This window comes from Lipotes vexillifer, unplaced genomic scaffold, assembly GCF_000442215.2.
Source record: "Lipotes vexillifer unplaced genomic scaffold, Lipotes_vexillifer_v1.1 scaffold232, whole genome shotgun sequence".
NCBI lineage: Eukaryota > Metazoa > Chordata > Mammalia > Artiodactyla > Lipotidae > Lipotes > Lipotes vexillifer.
Genome location: NW_006793997.1, coordinates 1,115,596 through 1,137,546, shown reverse-complemented (window position 1 = coordinate 1,137,546; position 21,951 = coordinate 1,115,596). Strand labels below are relative to the sequence as shown.

At 46.0% G+C, this 21,951-nt stretch overlaps 1 protein-coding gene across 1 annotated transcript in view; it reads right to left on the bottom strand.

Annotated features, from left to right (window-relative positions):
- Window positions 1-4,203: 4,203 nt before the first annotated feature.
- The window catches only part of SYT17 (synaptotagmin 17), a 79,927-nt gene continuing 62,179 nt past the window's right edge, over window positions 4,204-21,951 (bottom strand). Inside the window, exon 8 of the mRNA XM_007466930.1 lies at window positions 4,204-4,429. Within this exon, the coding sequence (XP_007466992.1) occupies window positions 4,233-4,429 (197 nt within the window). The 3' untranslated portion in view covers window positions 4,204-4,232. The remainder of the gene's footprint in view (window positions 4,430-21,951) is intronic.

The following is a 21,951-nucleotide window of genomic DNA, read 5'->3' as shown; positions in this document are numbered from 1 at the left end:
CCTGCAGTGATTCCCAGCTTTCTGGGAGTAAAATATCAGTACCCAAAATAGCTGTTCCTGGTGCCCTGGGAACCATCACATCTGGGCAGGGCTGGGCAGAGGTCATAGCCTCTGTCAAGTCCCAGGGGGTAGACTGGAGTCCTGAAGGGTTCTGGAGTCCCCAGAGATGAGACAGCTCAAGATGGGCCCTGGGAAAATAGATGCAGATTTAAAACTTCACACCACCCCTTCTACTCTACCTCCTTCCTTTGAACTCAGGTCCCCGCACCCCAAAGAGGGTGTGTAGGTGGCCCATGCATCTCCTTTCTCACCTCTTGGCTGACGAGAAGGAGGATGCTAATTAAACCGGGCAGGTGGCCCACAATAGGACACCTGGGGTCCAGGTTTCTATAGAAACCAAGTCATTTCTCCACCTTTCAACACATTTCCCTCATCTCCTGACAAACTATCCTTGGAGACATGGATGGCTCTGACATCTGTGCTTCTGCTGTTCTCTCCAGTCCCTCAGCAAACATTGCCTGATGTGTGCCCAGTAGGAATAGCCATCAAGTGCTGTGTGTTAAGCCTTTGCAGGCATTATCCCGGCTAACCCTCACATCACATACAACCCTATGGGGCAAAAACGGTCATCCTATTTTCAGATGAAACAGCCCAGCAGAGCGGTCAGCCACACCAGCTCTGTATAAGTTTGTTAGGGCTGCCGTAACAAAGGACCACAACCTGGGTGGCTTAAATAACAGAGCTTCATAGCCTCATAGTTCTGGAGGCTGGAAGTCTGAAGCCCAGGTGTTGGCAGAGTTGCTTCCTTCTGAGGCTGGGAAGGAAGGAGCTCTCCTTGGCCTGGGTCTCCAGGCCTCGCTCCTTGCTTGTAGATGCCGTCTTCCCTCTGTGTGTCTGTCTCTGTGTCCTAATTTCCCCTTAATATAAGGACACCAGTCGTATTGAATTAGGGCCCACCCTGATGACCTCATTAATCTTAATTACCCTTAAGGACCCGACCTCCCAATACAGTCACACGCTGAGGTACTGGGGGTTAAGGCTTCATGAAACATGTGAGTTTGGGGGGAGATACAGTTTATCCCATACCAGGCTCTAGAGTCAGCTGGGCCTGGGCTGGCATTCTAGCTCTAATGCTCGCTTGCCACTCAATCCCAGGAAACCTCGGCTTCCTCATTTATAAAAGAGGAATAATAACACTTCTCACGTGGGTTGCTGCATGAGGACTAAATGAGATGCTTAGCGCTTGACACGGTGCTTAGTCAGCCCTGTGGTTATTGTAAATCAGCGGAGCAGATGCTGGGGATGCCCCACTCCCAGCCCTCGGCCACCTGAGTTCCCCCGATGCTGAGGTGGGCTGGGCCATGCAGAGGGACAGCTCACTTGCTCAGGCACATGCCCCTCATTCTCTGCCCGGGGAGTTCTCGGTGCTACCCAGGCTGGCTCAGCCCACACAGGACAGTCCTAAATTGCTAATCACTGAACGCCTCCGGGGCTTTACCCTCAGGCCCTGAGAGCTGAGGGGCGGTAGTTAAATAGTCCAGCTTCCCCACAACGATCGTTCTCAAGCGTATTCTACGTGGGCCCCCAACACGACTGAGCCCCAGCTGCCCACAATGCCAGTTAAAGCAGCCTTTGCGTTTCTCCTTCCCCTGACTTATCCTTCCATTTATGCTTCCTGGGCTCACCTCCCAAATAAACCATTGGCAGCCGAGTCCTTGCCTCAGCGTCGGCTTCTGAAGTGCCCAATGTAAGATAATGAGGAAACTGAGGCCCAGAGCAGCTCCGCAGCTTGTGTGAGGGCACAGGTAGGGTGTGCTGGGCCTGGGGTTTGAACCATGGCCTCTCTGGCTCCAAAGCCCACGGGCCCAGTCACCGTATAACTTCATCTCTGGTCCTGAATGCCTGTCCTGTTTCCGTCTTTCCTCATTCTGTTTGTTCTGTCATATTTTTATCCTCTTCTGTACAACCACGGGAAGGAAGCCATTTTATAGAGAGGGAAAAGTTTCTCCTTTTGTCTCCTAACAAACATAACCTAACTCAACCTCCCAGCCTTTCCCCCTTGACCTTCATGCCATCTCCACTCCAGAGTGAGAGACACCAGAGGGACCCACGAGGGGACCCTGCAATGCCCAATGTGGCCAGAAGGGGTGAAGCCATCTCAGCCCACAGGGGGTTACCTAGGTCAAGCCCCTTTTATTGGGCATGGACAACAGAAAGCTAAGTAGCCATGGCTCTTGCCCTGAACAAGCAAATAGTTTTATAGAAAAAAAAGCGTTACTTCCCTCCCCTGGAAAATGGGGATAATAATAGGTTCTTCGTCAAAAGGTTGTTGTGAGAACTAAACAAGACTGTGAAGGTATTGGGCTTAGCACACAGTAAGGCCCCAAGAGTTAAATAGAAATATAAGCTTCTTGTGGGGAGGACAGGAAGCAGCTGTCATTTCAGTCTTGGAAAATCAGGAAGTGGTAGTTTAAGCTGGGTCTTGATGATAAGTATGAGTTGGAACTATTAAGCTGCTGGTAACCATGACGCTCACCGAATGGGGAGAGCCTGTCCAGGAGATAGCATGATCAACAAAGCCCTGATCACTTCATTTGAGCCCCTGGATCCAGCTATGCCTGAAGCCAGGACTTCCTTCGTTGCTTAAAATATTTTGTGTTAATTTCCTGTTGCTTGCGATGGGAGGGACCTAACATAAATCCTCGTCTTCTCTTTGCACGGGTTCTCCTGTCAGTCGGCAGACGAACATATCTTAACGTTTCGACTGTTCTTCCTTCCCAGACGACACACTAATCTTACCAACAATGTCCAGCGTGACCGGTTGTCTGGTTATACCCACTGTGGCCCTCGAGTCTTCCAGCTGAGGCCGTAGGTCTCATGGGACAGGGACAAGCCATCCCTGTGTCTGGTCTGAATTCTGGAGCCACAAAATCTGTGAGCATAATAAATACCAGTGCTTTGAGTCGTTGGGATGATTTGTTACGCAGTGGTAGGAACTGAAACACCCTCCTACCCTCCACGCCCATGTTCATGAAGAAAAAGATAACTCAAATGCATGGCACAAATAGATAATCTTTAATGTCAATAAATAGCTCCCCATTATACCAGACAATATGCTGTGGGGAAAGGTACAGAAGCATCCAACAGAGAGAGAGATCTATTCTAACTCCACTAATTTCTTAGCACGAGAGAAATGACTTTGGTTCACACAGGAACACAGAGCGATCCTCAGGGTGTGACGAGGAGGGGTATCGTCTTGGATGGGGGGGTGCAGCAGCCATGGTGGCCATTTTATTCCCTGTAACTGTCCCTTGCCGGTCTTCTGTGAGTCGCAGTCGCCATGATTCGGTTAAAAAATGTTACTTCTGCTCTATCGTATTTTATTTACTTGACTGACACACACGCTACTGTTACTAAAGGTGGGGTCTTCACAGACAGGAGGCCGCTGGGTGAAAATTCACTGACGGGTGAGGCAGAGAGAAGGGAGTACTTAGGACTGAGGTCCCGGCCCAGCACCTTGCTCACTAAAGGGACACACAGGCACGCACACGTGCTCACCTGAGGGCACACACACCAGAACATCCACATACATACCCGCAGGGAGTCCCCAGAAGAAAAGCTAACACAAGGACGAGTTCAGTTAAGCCAGGAGAGCCTTCTTACACTGGAATATTTTTTGTTGCCGTTTGGTTTCTCCAAATAGTCTAATCTATTTATCACATCCACTAAAGAGAAGACAGAGTACTTAACACTTCTGGGGAAAGGTACCAGGTTTGAAGAACCCCTAGAAACAGCAGCCCATTCAGAAGTGACCCAGTGGGTGTGCATTTTGGGGCATGGGGGTCAGGCCTCCCAACACTGGCCAAACTCTTGGAAAATTTTGTCTCAGTGGAGGTTGGCACCTTTGGGGAGGCCCTTTCTCTGGCCTGAGGTTGAAAGTGCATTTCGGGGCAGGGGGATCCACAAGAGCAAGCACTGCCCATACGTCTCAGAGCAGAGCCCACTCAGCTCATGACCTATGGATGGGAATTCTGGAAAGTTCTCAGGCCTCGCTCCATGAGGGAGGCCAGTTTGTGGTCAATAGTCAGCTTCCTTTCAGTTCTGAGAGGAGCTGTGTGTGTGGTGATGAGTGTGTGTGCAGATGTGGATGTAACAGTATACATATACGGCATATTTTTTGTCCTAAGTTTTCTTCCTTTTTTCACAAATGAAAGCTGCCTTCCCCGCAGCCCTCAGGTCACCTCCAGCGAGGCAGGGGACACACGGTCACACTCGGCCCGGGACCGCAGGCTGTGCCACTGCTCCACGGCCGTGCGGTGGGCACTGAGCATCCGCCGCCAGTGGTTGGATTCTGAGGGGCCCGAAGGGTACTGGCCAATGACGATCCTCCCGATGAAGTCGTTGCTGCTTTTCATGTTGTGGCCGAACACTAGCCAGAGGGGCGAGAGGGGGAGGGGGCAGGACAGGAGGCACGAGCAAGACAGAGGCGTTAGTCTCCATACTCCTCAACTGCAGATGCGAGGTCCTTGTTTTCAGGACACTGTTACTTTTAACCATGGGAATTCTCTGATTCCCGCATCATCCTCCCACGAGTCCCCTGGCTGCAACTTTAAACTTCCGACCCGTAGACTCACCGCACTGTCCTCAGGGCACTACAGCCGGACAGTCCTGGTGGAACTGCCAGCCACCACTGGAGTCCAGCTGAGCACTTAAACCAGGGTTCTCAAGCCCGGCACTGTTGACATTGGGGCCTGGATAATTCTTTGTGGGGCATCCTGTGCACTGTAGGATGTCCAGCAGCACCTCAGGCCTCTACCCACCAGATCCCAGTAGCACCCACCACCCCCAGCTGTCACAACCCCCAAGTCTCCAAACATGGCCTGGTATCACCAGGGGGTCAATTCATCCCAGATAAGAACCACTGGGCCATGGGGCCAGACATCCTAGGTGAATCCTGGCTCTGTCATTCAACAGCTCTGAGACACTGAGACAAGCAAAGGAGCCCCTCTGGCACTCAGTTTCCTCCTCGGTTACACAGGAATCAACAGTACTTTGAGAGCTTTCAGTGAGATAATGCACACTGTGCCTGGCACTCAGTAAGTGCTCAATAAACACTACACGGCTCTTTCAATCCTCAATTTCTACCTCTTGACCTTTTACAAAAGGGACCTAGGCAACAGAGGCAAGTTTCCTGAGAGAAAGGGCTCCAGCAATTTCTCCTCCCCTTGTTGCACTGCATGTCTCTTTGGAAGGCTGTTAATTCCCATGCAAGCTTAATTTGTGTCTCTCAAGCCTAATGAGATAGTTAGCTTGATTTATTTTTCCAGCCGAGTTCTGCCTAATTCCTTATCTGCATGTGGGTAGTCCAGGCATGCCATCTCACTAACGGGGAAGCAGGCTGTGTCTGTATTATAAATGAAAGACTACAGAATGGGGACCATCACAAATTCACCCAGCGTGAGCAGAGCACAGGCAGGCTCGATCCCAGGAGGGATGCCCATTATCAAACAAACCAGCTAAAATATGCAGCCCAAAACAGAGCTTGAATGCTAACAAATCTCTGTTTCCCCCTGTGGGGCTCACATCAAGAATTCCAAACGTAAAAATATGGGGAAAAAAAGAAAAGTGGAAAAACAAAAACAAAAATCCCATCCATTGTCTTTAAACCCCAAAAAGACCTAGAGTGAACCAGGCTAAGTGAAACGCTGTGCTGTCTCCATCAAGAGTGTCCCATACCTGTCAGCTCCATGAACAAAAATTGGACCATGTATATTTTTTGTACATTTGGTAAAGTGTTCACTATGCATAGGTAGACCTTATTTATATGAAAATCCCTTACGGAAGAGAAAAATTAGGAAAAGAATCTTTGCTTAATAAAGGAAATTGCTGAGAAGCTCTCTGATGCATCTGAAAAAAAAAAAACAAAACTTTTTTGAATAGGTAACATTCAGGACTCTTGAACTACACCTAATGGGCAATGTAAGGTTTAATTTTCACCAAATGAAAACAAGTTACCAGAGTCCCCTTCCCCGTGGGCCTCAAATCTAAAGTAAGACATTAGGAGACCATTTCAGGCCCCATTTGGTTTTCTTTCCTGGGGGCAAAATGTTCTGTCTTCCTCTGCCTCTCCAAAGCTCAAGAATGAAAATGCAGAAACATCCTAGTCAATAGGTGTAGGTTTTGCTTCCTTGGCAAGTGGTTCTAAGAAAGGAAATCTCAAAGGTTCTCAGGCACTGTTGGTGAAAGAGGAAGCACGTTCAACTTTTGGGGGAGGTTCACAGTATCTGCTCAAAATAAGAATGTCATTACTCCAGATCCAGCAATTCTACTTCTAGGGATCTGTCCCATAGAATTATCTGCACAAATGGACAAAGATAAACACACAAGAATTATCCACTGTAGCAGGGGTTGGCAAATTAGAGCCCTCAAGCTAAATCTGGTCTGTACCGGTTTTTTGTAAATAAAGTTTTACTGGAACCCAGTCAAACCCATTTATTTACATAATGCCCACAGCTGCTTTTGTGCTACAGCAGCAGAGTTGAGTAGCTGCAGCAGAGACTGTGTGGCCTGCAAAGCTGAAAATATTTGCTAGCTGGCCCTTTACAACGAAGTTTACCAATCCCTGCTCTAGAGCATCATTTGTGAGAATGAAAAATGGAAATAACAAAAACACTTCATGAAGTGTGGCTGAGGCTTGTTGGTACCCTGCCTGCCCCCTCAGCCCACCCCAGAGGCTACCCATAGCTTCTGTTGCTGGCATCCTACCACGAGCGCCCGGTGCTCTCTGCCTGGGACATGCCAGTGTATGCTGACAATGTGACTTTCGGTAGGGGCCTTGGACCACTCAATAGAAACTTGACCTCTGAAAAGGCTGGGGACTAGGGTCAATCCAAATCCTAGACACCAAGGCTTCAGTGCTCTTCCCTGGTTGGTGATCCACCGAGCATGCTGCCACACGTCATTACTGGGAGAATTAAGTGCTGTCCATACACAACTGGAAACTCACGGCCGGTCTCTCCTGGACTCTGCCTTCTGCTGATTTGAGTCTGTATCCTTTCACTTCAATAAACCATAACCAGGAGTATAACAGCTTTTCTGAGTTCTGTGAGCCCTTCTAGAGAATCACTGAACCTGACGGTGGTCCTGGGGCCCTCCCGAGCTGCAGTTACCCACGCATCAATCGTCCTTGACTGGGGGCTTCCCTGGTGGCGCAGTGATTAAGAATCCGCCTGCCAATGCAGGGGACACGGGTTCGAGCCCTGGTCCGGGAAGATCCCACGTGCTGTGGAGTAACTAAGCCCGTGCGCCACAACTACTGAGCCTGCGCTCTAGAGCCCGCGAGCCACAACTACTGAGCCTGTGTGCCACAACTCCTGAAGCCCACGTGCCTAGAGCCTGTGCTCCGCAACAAGAGAAGTCACAACAATGAGACGCCCATACACCACAATGAAGAGTAGCCCCCGCTCGCCACAGCCAGAGAAAGCCCGTGCACATCAACAAAGACCCAACACAGCCAAAAATAAATAAATAAATAAGTAAATTAATCAATTAATTAATTAAATAAATTAAGAAAAAAATCGTCCTTGATTGGCCTGCCTCCCTTCCTGGTCTCACTTCCCGGTCTCACTTCCCCAGCCTCTTATTGGTGTTTCCTGGGATCACCCTCCTAGTCGCCTGCTTGCACCCACGTCCTGTCTTAGGATCAGATTTGGGAGCACCCAAACTAAGACTGGAGAGGACTAATTATGAGTTTTCTTTTTTTGCGGTACGTGGGCCTCTCTCACTGTTGTGGCCTCTCCCGTTGCGGAGCACAGGCTCTGGACGCGCAGGCTCAGTGGCCATGGCTCACGGGCCCAGCCGCTCCGCGGCATGTGGGATCTTCCCGGACCGGGGCACGAACCCGTGTCCCCTGCATCGGCAGGCGGACTCTCAACCACTGCGCCACCAGGGAAGCCCAAGAGGACTAATTAAATAATTTCTGATGTGACAACACCATGGAAACCAGAACCATGGTAAAAAATGAGACAGACCTATATATACAAGATGGAAACATCTCCAAGACATATTGCTAGGAGACAAAATCAAGTTGCAAAACAGTATATGTAAACACAATCTCTTTTTGCTTAAGAAAATGTTAACATATAGAATAGAAAATAGTATCTGGAAGAATATTCACAAAATTGTTAAGAGTAGCTCTCTCTAGAGAGAGGAAACAGAGAACTTGACACTTTTTCTAATTATTATATAAGTATGTACAGTTTGAACTTCTTACAAGAATATATTATTTTGGAAAGAAAACAAAGAATCAACATCGAAATTACCAGAAGGGGCAGAAGGATGAAAGGAAATCTGATAGCCTATGTTCCTTATCCCAAGGTGCAAAGTAACTTGGCTTGGTAAATCACTCAGCACTTGAAAGGTGGTCGCTCCTCAGTGATTCAGCCCTTCTGATGGGAAGCGGTTGCTGCTATGGCCATCTGACCTAACTGGCAGGCTTTGGGACTTGCAAATCACTTGGTAAAGTTATGGCAATCTTAACGGTCTTTTAAAAAACATACATTTAAAATGCAAATTATAACAAGCTGAATGAAACTAATGACTTCTATCATAAAAGTTGCCTGGGAGAGTATCAAGATTTGCCATCACTGTAAATTCTAGGGAGTGTGAGAATAGGGAATTAAGACTGGATATTTATTGAATCCAGAAAGGGGCTCAGAGACAGGAGACCAGATACCCCTGACCACTCCACTTTGTAGATAGGGAAGCCAAGTCACTGAGTAAGCTGGTGAGACACTCACAGTATTTGCAGCAAAAAACCTGTAAAGGAAGCAAATTCCTCATAACTAGATCCCTACATTTCTCCTCTTTAGAAACAATAACATCTAGAAATTTTGTTGTAAGGCACCCCAAATATCCCCACTGGCTGTTATGGGGGACTCGTCTTACTGCAGTCAACAGTATATACCTGCAAAATGTATAGGCTCTAATTTACCCTCATCATCTGGAGGGAACTTCAAAACAACCTTTACAAACCAGAGAGTGACAAAAAGGCATAGATGTCAGCAAGGACCTATGGTATAGCACAGGGAACTGTGCTCAATATCTTGTAATAACCCATAATGGAAAAGAATCTGAAAAAGAATGTGTGTGTGTGTGTGTGTGTGTGTGTGTGTGTGTGTATAACTGAATCACTTGGCTGTACACTTGAAACTAATACAACATTGTAAATTAACTATATACTTCAATTTAAATAAAAGGCACAGATGTCACAAAGTTCATGCACAAAACCTGTGAAGAGGGCACCTCCCATTTCCTCTTAGATCCTATTTACTCCTCCTGGCTTTAGACATAATTCAAATAAACTTGGTCATGTGGTTTCCCCATCTGGAGTAATTTAAATTAATCTGGTAGATTGTGACTACCAGACAGATACCAGAACTTAAAAAAGTACAACAGAACCAGGGTTATTTGGTGAAGGGGCAAACAACCCTTTTCTCCTTCATAGAGCCCGGGGGAATTCACTGTGTGATCATTTATTTTTATAATTAAGATTCTGAATCAGTAAGAAAGCTCAACGTCCTGGTTAATGGGTCAAAGGAAGTACAAACAGTTTTCTATCAAACAGTTAAAACTTTAAAGCCTTTTAAAAAAATAATAAATTTATTTATTTATTTTTGGCTGCGTTGGGTCTTCGTTGCTGCCCGCTCGCTGGCTTTCTCTAGTTGTGGCGAGCGGGGGCTACTCTTCGTTGCGGTGCGTGGGCTTCATATTGTGGTGGCTTCTCCTGTTGCGGAGCACAGGCTCTAGGTACACAGGCTTCAGTAGTTGTGGCACACGGGCTCTAGAGTGCAGGCTCAGTAGTTGTGGCGCACGGACTTAGTTGCTCCGCAGCATGTGGGATCTTCCTGGACCAGGGCTCAAATCTGCATCCCCTGCATTGGCAGGTGGATTCTTAACCACTGTGTCATCAGGGAAGTCCCTAAAGCCTTTTTTAAAGTTTAAGGGGAACGCGTTTGGCGAGTAGAAAATTTACTCACACAAAACCCCTTTAGTGCCCCTCCCCCAGTGATCAGAGTACAGCACCAGGTATGCCAGGAACGTGCTCTGTGCCCTGTCACACCGTTCTCTCTCTAACCTTGACAAACCTCATGCACCCTGACGGCTACAGTCTCCAAGGATCACCCTCTGTGTGGGCCAGTGAGTCACTGAAGTCCAGCTCTATCCTCAGACGGGGCATGGACACACCTGGCATATTCTACTTTCTGAAATTTATCTCTAAAGAATCACCAACATATTGAAACCATGTACAAGCCCCTGCCTCCTTGTCATGTTGCAGCAAAAATAGAAATGAGGTTTTTTTTCTTTTCTGACAAACAAGGAAAATAAAGGAACAATGGGTAGGCTAGGGAAACAACATAAACTGGCCTGAAAGAGTTAAGCAATCCTAGTTTTATTTTAACTGTTACTTGTCCTTCACAAAGCTAACTCCTTCAACACTCTCTGACTCATGTGAATTACCTCCTGCACCTAGTCTTTACATCCCCTACACGCCCTTGTAACAATTTACCCCTTGTAGCATTCTTCATTTCAGAAAGGTCACCAGCCAAAACCCACAGATGAACAGACCTAATTACTGGGCTGCCTGACGCCAGCTGTGACTGTTTTAACTTTTTGCAAAAAAAAAAGAATACAAGGCTGTCACTGCTTAGATCCTTATCATCTATCCCAGACCTCAGACTATAAGACCTCTCCTGGGACTCCACTGGTGGCACGGTGCTTAAGACTCCGTGCTCCCAATGCAGGGGGCCCAGGGTTCAATCCCTGGTCAGGGAACTAGATCCCACATGCGTGCCACAACTGAGAGTTCCCATGCCACAACTAAGGAGCCTGCCTGCCGCAACTAAGACCCAGAGCAACCAAATAAATAAAATGTCGAAGAGAAATGCACACTTCGATATACATCCCAAGGAGGGGAAAGAAAAAAGACCTCTCCTAATTCCCTGAAGAGGCGGGCACAGTTCTTGAGGCACTAGCCTGCTGTGTTCCCTTTTTGTACGGCAAAGAATAAAGCTCTTTCTCCTCCAAAACTCTGTCTCCATATCTTAGTTCAGCATCCGTGTAAAAAGAGCCCATATTTTGACATCAATCTGCTTCTGTGGTGATGACTGCCATGGCAATTCAGGTTAGGGAAACACAACTGGCAAAACAAAAGCATGATGAGAGGCACCCATGGGCTCAAGGCTTTGAAGGAACATGGAGAGTACCACTGCTTTATGAAGCACCTACTATGTGTATGGCCCAGGGCTAGGCATATCACATGGATTAACTCACTTAATCTTCATATCAACCCACTGGAATGGGGTTTCTCACCCTCAGCACTGCTGACATTTGGGGCCAGATCGTTCTGTGTTATGGGGGCTGATCTGAGCACTGCAGGATGTCCAGCAGCACCCCTGGCCTCCGCCCACTGGATGCCATTAGCAGTCCTCTCCCCAGCTGTGACAACCCAAAGTATCTCCAGACATTGCCAAACATAATCCACCCCCTCCCCTTCCACTGAGAACCACTGCTCTAAGGCCGCTGCTGTCACTGGCCCATTTTACAGCTGGGGAGCCCGAGGCCCAGAGGTGCAGGGAGATCCCTGCTCCAGTCAACATCCACGTGCCCTGAGTGAGTCAGGGGCAAGTTGAGGCTTTCACGTGTTGATGTGTGCTGGAAAAATGATTTTGTTCTTTCCCACAAGAGCTAAACTCTTGGTTGCTAATTTAGTTTGCCAAGGCAGACGGTTCTGGAAGGGAAGCTGGATGACTTAGAGTGTGGGTGTGATAAACACTGCAAATGAAAAGGAAAGAAAATCTTGATCTTTACCAGTGGGAGCAGACTTGGCAGCTACCTAGTTTGCAGGTTCGGTTCACAAGGTGATGCCCCCACCTGCACAGAGACCCCCGCCTCATGGAACCCCACCTCGTCGCTGTCCCCTGCAGTCCACCTCTTGGGTGCTGGATTGAGCATGCTCCCGCATTTCTGAAAAAGCTGTACTAAGCTACCAAAACCCATCCTAGCTGTTTCACAGTCCTCCTGAACTCGTCACTGTGGAGGGATCCCCACAATTCATCAGGCTGTTCAGGAGTGATCTCAGCCCTTGGAGGAGCCCAAAGCAGTCTACACGCCCCTGCTTCCTCCCCTTCCCCCTCCCCACAGGCCACTCCACAAACGTACCCATTCTCTTTTCAACTTTTGCAAAACTTTCTCAAATTACAGTTGGTCCCCTGCATCCGTAGACATGGAGGCCATTTCATATGAGGGACGTGAGCATCCACGGAGTTTGGGATCCAAGGTGTGTCTGGAACCAACTGCCTGCAAATACCTCATTTTTCTTCTCTGGAACCTAGAAGCTGTTTCAGGTTTTTCTTTAAAACCAGGTAGATCATATCACTTCCCTGGGCCTCGGTTTCCCCATTTACACAATGAGTGGGTTTATGTAGGATTTAAGGTCCCTTTCAGCTCTGAGATTTCTTCAGTTCCAGTTTCATCCATGATTTAAGGGTGACGTTTTTCATGCTTTCTTGGCTCATTCTGTGATTCACAGCAGCTGCATGGACGGAATTTTTTCTCCATGTTTTTCCTTCTAATAGTCATAGTGACAATTTAGATAGCAGTATTACAATAATTTAAAATCAGCAGTGCCGAATCCTGACATCTTTTTACTAGGCACTGAGCAAAGCACTTTATATACATTTTTGACTTAATCAACACCACCATCCTATTAGGGAAGGTGCTATTTATACACCCATTTTGCAGATGGGGAATTAGAGGCTCAGAGGGCTTAGGAGGTTGAGTGTCCAAGGTCACACAGCCAGCATGGGCATAGAAGGAATTGAAATTCAAAGCTCAGCATCATTTCTCCTCCTTCTGTCTCAGAAAGAAGAGACTTCTCACCCATTCCCCCCTTGCACTGACCCTGACACAAGACAAAGACAAAATTAGGAACAGAAATATACACAACAGGTCCTCAAGTCAGCATGTCAAGGAGAATGGCCCTAAAACCCCCTCATGACAGTGCCGTGTTGGAGACCTTCACACCATTTCTCTGGGGTCCAGCAAGGTCAGGTTAACCTCCAACATCTGAATGGATGGCTGCTTCTTCAGGGGCGCAGCAGACAAGGAAGTTGTCTTATGTTTAGGGACTATTGATATGAAAAGTATAATAATAGCAGCTAACATTTATATAGAGCTTATCATGTGCCAACCCTGTTCCATGGACTTCGGATACACTAAATTATTTAGTCCACACAACTTTATTTACAAGGAGAGTGCTATTATTATTGTCTCCTTGGGCCTAGAGGTCACACACTGGCATCATGGTCTGCCTCCCTGAAGACGGACCTGGAGAAAACCCTAAGCAGGCTTCGGTCATTTGGGTGAAAAATTCTGGGATCCCAGTACTCAGAGGTGATCTGGAAAGGAAGATGTGGGCTCCAGGTGGGCACATCTCCTTGTCTCCCTGGACTCCTTGCCTTTAGACCCCCTCAACCCATTTAAAGTACAAGGCCCAGGAAGACCTAAATAGACATTTCTCCAAAGGAGACATACAGATGGCCAAGAGCACATGAAAAGATGCTCAACATCACTAATTATTAGAGAAATGCAAATCAAAACTACAGAGAGGTAGAATGGCCATCATCAAGAAGTCTACAAATAATAAATGCTGGAGAGGGTGCGGAGAAAAGGGAACCCTCTTGCACTGTTGATGGGAATGTAAATTGATACAGCCACTATGGAGAACAGTACGGAGGTTCCTTAAAAAACTAAAGATAGAATTACCATATGATCCAGCAATCCCACCACTGGGCATATACCCAGAGAAAATCATAATTCAAAAAGACACATGCACCCCAATGTTCATTGCAGCACTATTTACAATAGCCAGTCACAGAAGCAACCTAAATGCCCATGGACAGATGAACTCATAAATGAAGATGTGGCACATATATACAATGGAGTATTACTCAGCCATAAAAAGGAATGAAATTGGGTCATTTGTAGAGACATGGATGGACGTAGAGACTGTCATACAGAGTGAAATAAGTCAGAAAGAGAAAAACAAATATCGTATATTAATGCATGTGTGTGGAACCTAGAAAAATGGTACAGATGAACTGGTTTGCAGGGCAGAAATAGAGACACAGATGTAGAGAACAAACGTATGGACACCAAGCGGGGAAAGGGGGTGGTGGTGGTGGGATGAATTGGGAGATTGGGGCTGACATATATACACTGATATGTACAAAATTGATAACTAATTAAAAAAAAAAGACCTCTTTAAGTAATAGAAGGCATGAAGAGATGAAAAATAAATAAATAAAATAAAAAAATAAAGTACAAGGCCCAGGGTAGAGGCCCCTTTTGCCCAGGTCTGCAGGCAATGATGGCTTAAAGCGTTGGGTTCCTTTAATCCAGTGGTTCTCAGCTGGGGCCAATTCTGCTCCCAAATTTGGCAATGTCAGGAGACATCTGGATTGTCACACTGGGGATGGGGGGTTACTACTGGCATCTAGTGAGTAGAGGCCAGGGATGTTCCTAACCATCTTACACTGCACAGGACAGCGCCATGACAAAGAATTATCTGACCCCAAATGTCAACAAGTGCCAAGGTTAAAAATCCTGCCTTAAGGGAAAAGCACGCGTTTCAGGGTTTCCCTTCATTAACACCCAATCCATTATCACCAAAGGAAAGTCCCTGTGACCCAAGTGGCTACAAAGATCCGCAGGGAAAAAGAGCTGGGAGGGAAGAGGGAGGGAGAGAAGTCACCTCTCTGAGATAAAGAGGGTTTGGGAGCTCAACAGAGAAGAAATTCCAGAGCAAATTCAGGGCGAGAGGAAACCAGGGAGTGGGGGGGAGGGACTGCTGAGAATGTCGCTGTGGCTTATGAATCAGATCTTCCTCCTTGCCCAAGAGAAAGAACTCAAGATTGCAATCTGTTTTAAAATTCCTTCGGAACACGGCCGGCCGGACTACTCTTTGTGTCTGTGTGGAAACTGAGCCATGGGGAGCCTGCGTTTACAGGGGTGACATATGGGTTGAAGCATCATGTTCAGATCTGTGCGTGGATCACACTGTCTAGGAGGAAGCATTTAAAAGTGTGCCTGTAATGTAATGTGCTTGCTTTTACGTGAACAACTGAAACTTATACGTCTGAATGAGGATCATCTTTGTAATATTTGTTTAAGAGATGCTGGCATTGCTTTGGGAGAGAATGTTCACTGCAAACCGTCTTCCGAGCTAGTTATACGACACCCACTGAAGCTTTAGAAGATGCCCCTCGTCTTCTAAAATAACTGAGAAAATAAAGGAGAGAGACCATGAACGTGAGAATCACTTGGAAGACTTTTCAAAGTATCAGTGCTGGGGCTTCACCCCAAGAGATTCTGTTGATTGGTTTAGGGGTGGGGGACTGGATGCCAGTGTTTTTCAACTGTTCCCCAGGTGATTCTCATGTGTGGTCAGGTTAGACACACTGTATTAGAAGCAGATCAAAATATCCACCGGACTGGTGGCTTAGCTGGGGAAAAACCCCACACGTTTGGTGTCAGAAATGTTGTGAGTAGAGAAAAACAGTTTTTTCTTTTCACTGTGTTCCAAAAACGCTATTTATAAAAACAGGGAGTGGGCCAGATTTAGCCCATGGGCTGTGATCTGCCAATCCCTGATCTATCTAGGGCAGTGATGTTCAAAGTATAGACCCCAGAACACCAGCTTCAGCATCACCTAGAGCCTGCTAGAAATGCAAGTTCTCAGGTGCCATCAAGGATCTGAATCTACTGGAGATCTACTTGTCCTATATAATTTTTCCTTATTCCCCAACAGAGTCTCTTTCTTAACCTTCAATGCAGGTCAATGCAGCAATTGTCTTGAATCCTAGCTCAAGACTGAGGTGTCAAATCCTAGTGATAGGTGGAGGCCCAGCTGGGATCCAGCCAGAGTGACAGTGGTAGAGCTGGGGTTGAACTCAGGTCCTGATGACCTCCTGGGTCCCTACTCTTAACCTCTCTTGGCATTTGCAGCATTCTAAATCAAGCTTTGAAAGAAATGATGCTGATTTGGATGGGCACATTCTAGTATGTTTAAATATCACCCTACTTTTAGAATAGATACATAAATTGTTGTACAGTTACACACTGAAATACTATACTAAAAATGTGATGAAAGGGGACTTCCCTGGTGGTCCAGAGGTGAAGACTTCGCCTTCCAATGCAGGGGGTGTGGGTCTGATCCCTGGTCGGGGAGCTAAGATCCCACATGTCTTGCGGCCAAAAAACCAAAACATAAAAAACAGAAGCAATACTGTAACAAATTCAATAAAGACTTTTAAAAAAACGTGATGAAAAACCACAAGTACACATAATTATATGAATAAATTTCATAAGGATGATGTTGAGTGAAGGAAGTGGTATGATTCCACTTACACAAAGGTCAAAAAGAGACAAAATGAATGTATGATAAGAAAAGTCAGCACAGTGTTCCCTGGGGGAGGGAGCAGTAATTGAAAAGGGCACAAGGAAATTTCTGGGTATGCTCTTTTTCTTGATCTGAGTGCCAGTCACATGGGTGTGTTCGTTTTATAAAAATTCATGAATTGTATCTTTAAGATTGATGCACTTTTCCATATGTATATTACATTGCAACAAAAAGTCAACTTAAAAAAACAAACGAATGCGACTAATGTCTACAACTGACCTTGAAATGCATAGAAAAAAAATGAATCAAGAGATAAATAGAGAGATGGAGAGACATGTGATAAAGCAAGCGGGAGATGTTCATTGCAGAATCTAAGTGGCGGGAATACGGATGTTGACAGAACCATTCTTTCAAAAATTTTTAAAGTTTCTTAATAAAATGTTGGGATTAAAAAAAACCCAAACACACAAACAGCTTAATTGTCCTACTTGTATATTTTATAGCTTTCGCTTGCTTCTTTATACCATAGAAATATCAATTTCCAGGTCTGTGCGCCCATTCAGTTCACAGGCTGGTCACAGGGCTGTTGGATCCTGCAGTAGGTACACAACTTGGTGAATCATCAGGGATACAGGAGCGAGCAGGACAAGACTCTCTGGGGAGACGGTGCAGACCTCCCAGTGGGTCCCGCCAGCTTATCCCAATGACCACACTAACCAGACCACACATGGCCAGAAACACTGTCCTGAGCCTGAACCGAGGGGTCTCACACCCTGATGATCTGTCTACTCACAACACTAAACTAAAGGTTCAAGTTGACTGTGGACCACTGACCACAGAGCAAACCCCTGCCTTCAATGCCTTCCTCCTTCCACATGATCTACACCACAGGTCATTGGGGAAATGCAAATTAAAATCACATCCAGTTGTTTCATTTAAAAAAAATTACCTACATAGGATAAAATCCATCCATTTTTAAGTATACAAAGTTTTCTCCTTAGTACTTAACATCATTTCTACTCGGCATAACTCAGCTGTTTTGTTTACTGCCTGTTCTGTTTACAACATTCAAGCACTCACCCGATGAAACTGGGATTTTTGTCTGATTCCTTCACTGATGTATGTACAGAGCCTGGCTCACAAGAGGTACTCAATGAATATTTGAGTTGAATGAATATATACATTAATATGGAAAAATATCCAAGATATATTATGTGAAAAGAGTAAGCTGCATGAAAGTATATTTATATATTTTGGATATTAACAACAGAGGATGGAGATCTATGCATACACACATGGGCACACATGTCACACACACACACAGGTGCGTACGTTCCTGGAAAGAAGGCTACAATAAGTTGTTAAGAGTAGTTACCTTTAAGTAGGGGGACTTAGGGATTTTTACTTTTTATTCTACTCTCTCCTGTATGTTTGTATCATACACACATATGTATTATACATACATATATGAATATACATTTACATGTACATATAATAACAACATAAAAGAGCCTCCAGTACTCCTTGTCCCATGTAACCCCTTCACGTCACCACATGCAGGTGACATGCACCCATAAACCACAATGTGGGGTGGAGTAGAGACCTGATTGAAAAATACTCTGCTCATCTTCCCAGGAGGGTTGCCCAGCCCTGTCTCCCGCTGAGCCAGGCCACAGTGCATCTGCCCAGGCCACACTACCTGGGACATGGGGCTTGTTTGCAGACCAAGATGTTTCTGTCTGGTCCAGTGATTATGGGCAGAAACAGGGAAGCCGTCTGAAACCCTGCACAGATGAGCACGAATTCAGCCAACAGGCTCTGCCCCGGAACTCTTCACACTTAGGCAGCTAAAGCGAAACTGCTGGGAATGATGAGAGGTTAAAATGCCATAAAGAGGTCATCCCTGGTGGCGCAGTGGTTGGGAGTCCGCCTGCCGATGCAAGGGACGCGGGTTCATGCCCTGGTCCGGGAGGATCCCGCATGCCATGGGGTGCCTGGGCCCGTGGGCCATGGCCTCTGGGCCTGTGCGTCTGGTGCCTGTGCTCCACAGCGGGAGAGGCCACGGCAGTGAAAGGTCCGCGTACCGCAAAAAAAAAAAAAAAAAAAAAAAAAAAAAAAAAAATGCCATAAAGAGAAGAAACATGCCCCAAACAGGCACACTACATGAGCAGACCGGCTCTGAGCCCACACCAACCTGCCCTTCACAGCTCCTGGCGGAGGCCATCACCTCACCTGCAAACTCCAAGGAGACCAGCAGAGCTGCTACTACATCTCAGGGGGTCCCAACCTCAGCATCCCTGACGTTCTCCTCTGTCTTGTGCAGTGTAGGATGTTTAGCAGCATCCCTGGCCTCTACCCACGAGATGCCAATAGCTTCCCCCAAGTTGTGACAACCAAAAATACCTCCAGACATTGCCAGATGTCCCCTAGGTGACAAAAATCAGCTCAGCTGAGAACCACCCATCTAACAGCTTTTCTACTTGAGCAGGTGCCTGGGGCTTGCCAGCCAAAAGGTATTTGGTGAATATACTGCAAGGACTTCTCTTGTTAGGCTGAATTCCCCAAGCTTGAAATTTGGTGGTGTGGGATCGCCCACTGACACTGATCATGAACTCAGGTAACAGGTGCTCAGAGAGGCAGTGGAGCAAGCTGGTTCAGGGTCCAGGCTGGCTCTTTTGTTTGCCTCTTGGGTGCCTGTGGCAGACAATCGTGTGGTCTCCAAAGCCTTTTCTTCCTGGACAAGCAGCTGGACTACATTTCCCTGCCTCCCCTGCTGGGAGTTGTAGCCAAAAGTGTCTGAGTGGAAGCAGAAGTGATATTCATAACTTCCAGGCCTGCCCCATAAAAACTTCCCAGGCAACACACAATCCTCAACTCTCTCTCTCTCTCTCTCTCTCCCCCCCATTCATCGGCTAGAGATGAAACCCTCCAAGGGCTGAGAAGATGGCAGAGCCACATAGATTCAATGTGATCCCCATCAAATTACCAGTGGCATTTTTTATAGAACTAGAACAAAAAATCTTAAAATTTGTATGGAGACACAAAAGACCCCAAATAGCCACAGCAATCTTGAGGGAAAAAAATGGAGCTGGAGGAATCAGACTCCCTGAGTTCGGACTATACTACAAAGCTACAGTAATCAAGACAATATGGTACTGGCACAAAAACAGAAATATAGATCAATGGAACAGGATAGAAAGCCCAGAGATAAACCCAAACACATATGGTCACCTTATCTTTGATAAAGGAGGCAAGAATATACAATGGAGAAAAGACAGCCTCTTCAATAAGTGGTGCTGGGAAAACTGGACAGCTACATGTAAAAGAATGAAATTAGAACACTCCCTAACACCATACACAAAAATAAACTCAAAACGATTAAAGCCCTAAATGTAAGGCCAGACAATATAAAACTCTTAGAGGAAAACATAGGCAGAACACTCTATGACATACATCACACCAAGATCCTTTTTGACCCACCTCCTAGAGAAATGGAAATAAAAACAAAAAATATACCAATAGGACCTAATGAAACTTAAAAGCTTTTGCACAGCAAAGGAAACTGTAAACAAGATGAAAAGACAACCCTCAGAATGGGAGAAAATATTTACAAAAGAAGCAACTGACAAAGGATTAATCTCCAAAATAGACAGGTAGCTCATGCAGCTCAATATCAAAAGAAACAAACAAACCAATCCAAAAATGGGCAGAAGATCTAAGTAGACATTTCTCCAAAGAAGACATACAGATGGCCAACAAACACATGAAAGGATGTTCAACATCACTAATCATTAGAGAAATGCAAATCAAGACTACAGTGAGGTATCACCTCACACCAGTTAGAATGGGCATCAGAAAATCTACAAACAACAAATGCTGGAGAAGTTGTGGAGAAAAGGGAACCCTCTTGCACTGTTGGTGGGAATGTAAATTGATACAGCCACTATGGAGAACAGTATGGAGGTTCCTTAAAAAACTAAAAATAGAATTACCATGTGACCCAGCAATCCCACCACTGGGCATATACCCAGAGAAAACTATAATTCAAAAAGACACGCACCCCAGTGTTCACTGCGCACTAGTTGCAACAGCCAGGTCATGGAAGCAACCTAAATGCCCATCGACAGAAGAATGGATAAATAAGTTGTGGTACATATATACAATGGAATATTACTCAGCCATAAAAAGGAATGAAATTGGGTCATTTGTAGAGACGTGGATGGCCAGAGAGACTGTCATACAGAGTGAAGTAAGTCAGAAAGAGAAAAACAAATATCGTATATTAACACATATATGTGGAACCTAGAAAAATGGTATAGATGAACAGGTTTGCAGGGCAGAAATAGAGACACAGATGCAGAGAACAAACGTATGGACACCAAGGGGGGAAAGCGGGGTGGTGGTGGTGGTGGTGGTATGAATTGGGAGATTGGGATTGACACGTATACACTAATATGTATAAAATGGATAACTAATAAGAACCTGCTGTATAAAAAAATAAAATAAAATTCAAAAATTCAAAAAAAAAAAAAAAAAAGAAGAAAGAAGGGCCACAAAACCTCAGCGTTTGATCTATTAACAGCTGCTCGCCTTACCTTAACAAATACAGTGCCTTTTGAGGAGGTCACTTGAGCTCTCTGAGTTTCCTCCTCTGTCAAATGGGAATAACACTAGTACGTCCCTCATTTGGTTGTTGTGAGGATCAATTGAGAGAGTGCTTGGGACAGTGCCTGGAACACACTGAGCCTTGATAAAGGCTGGCTATTATGATTAGTAGGCAGAAGAGCTACAACTGAATTCCTGCCCCTCCCATTATCTCTTCTGTGAATTCTTCCAAGTCATACTCAGTAACCTAGAGAAGGATGATTTGCTGCCGTCCTGAAATGCCTTAGGGACACACCGGGATTGTAGGAATACTTCTTGTAATGAGGCTGGGGACCCTCATTTCATCACATGGTTGTCCAGGCATCTCTTAAGTATCTTGGCCTCTCCGTACCAAAGAGGCCACTGAGAAGCCAACGTGACCCTGCACAAGGATGGAAGAGGACCCCACCCACGAATCATCCACAGGCTGCCTCTCCTCTGCTTCTCCAGCCCTGATAAAATGAACTAGAATAAAATTTGAAAGCAGACACATAATGGGAAGTTTGGCACCAAGCCAGTGGATACCCTTCCCGGATGCTGTAACTCAGGATCCTAAAGGGAGTGGCTGAGAGTTAAGCCCCCAAAGACCCTCCCTTCCCGGCCAGTGTGGGCACCAGCTCCAAGCGACAGAGGGAAGGATGATCCCTTCCACCCACTCTGCTTATTCTTCACCCACTTGTATGCTTTGTTGTTGTTGTTGTTGTTTTTCTGGTAAATTATGCCCTTGCCTAAGGCCATCTCTAGAAATAATTACCATAAGTCAACGACATTCTGTCCTGATTTAATGCAGGGGGTGGGGGTCAGGCAGACACCCAGGGAAGCAGTTTTCATGTCAACTTACAAACAGG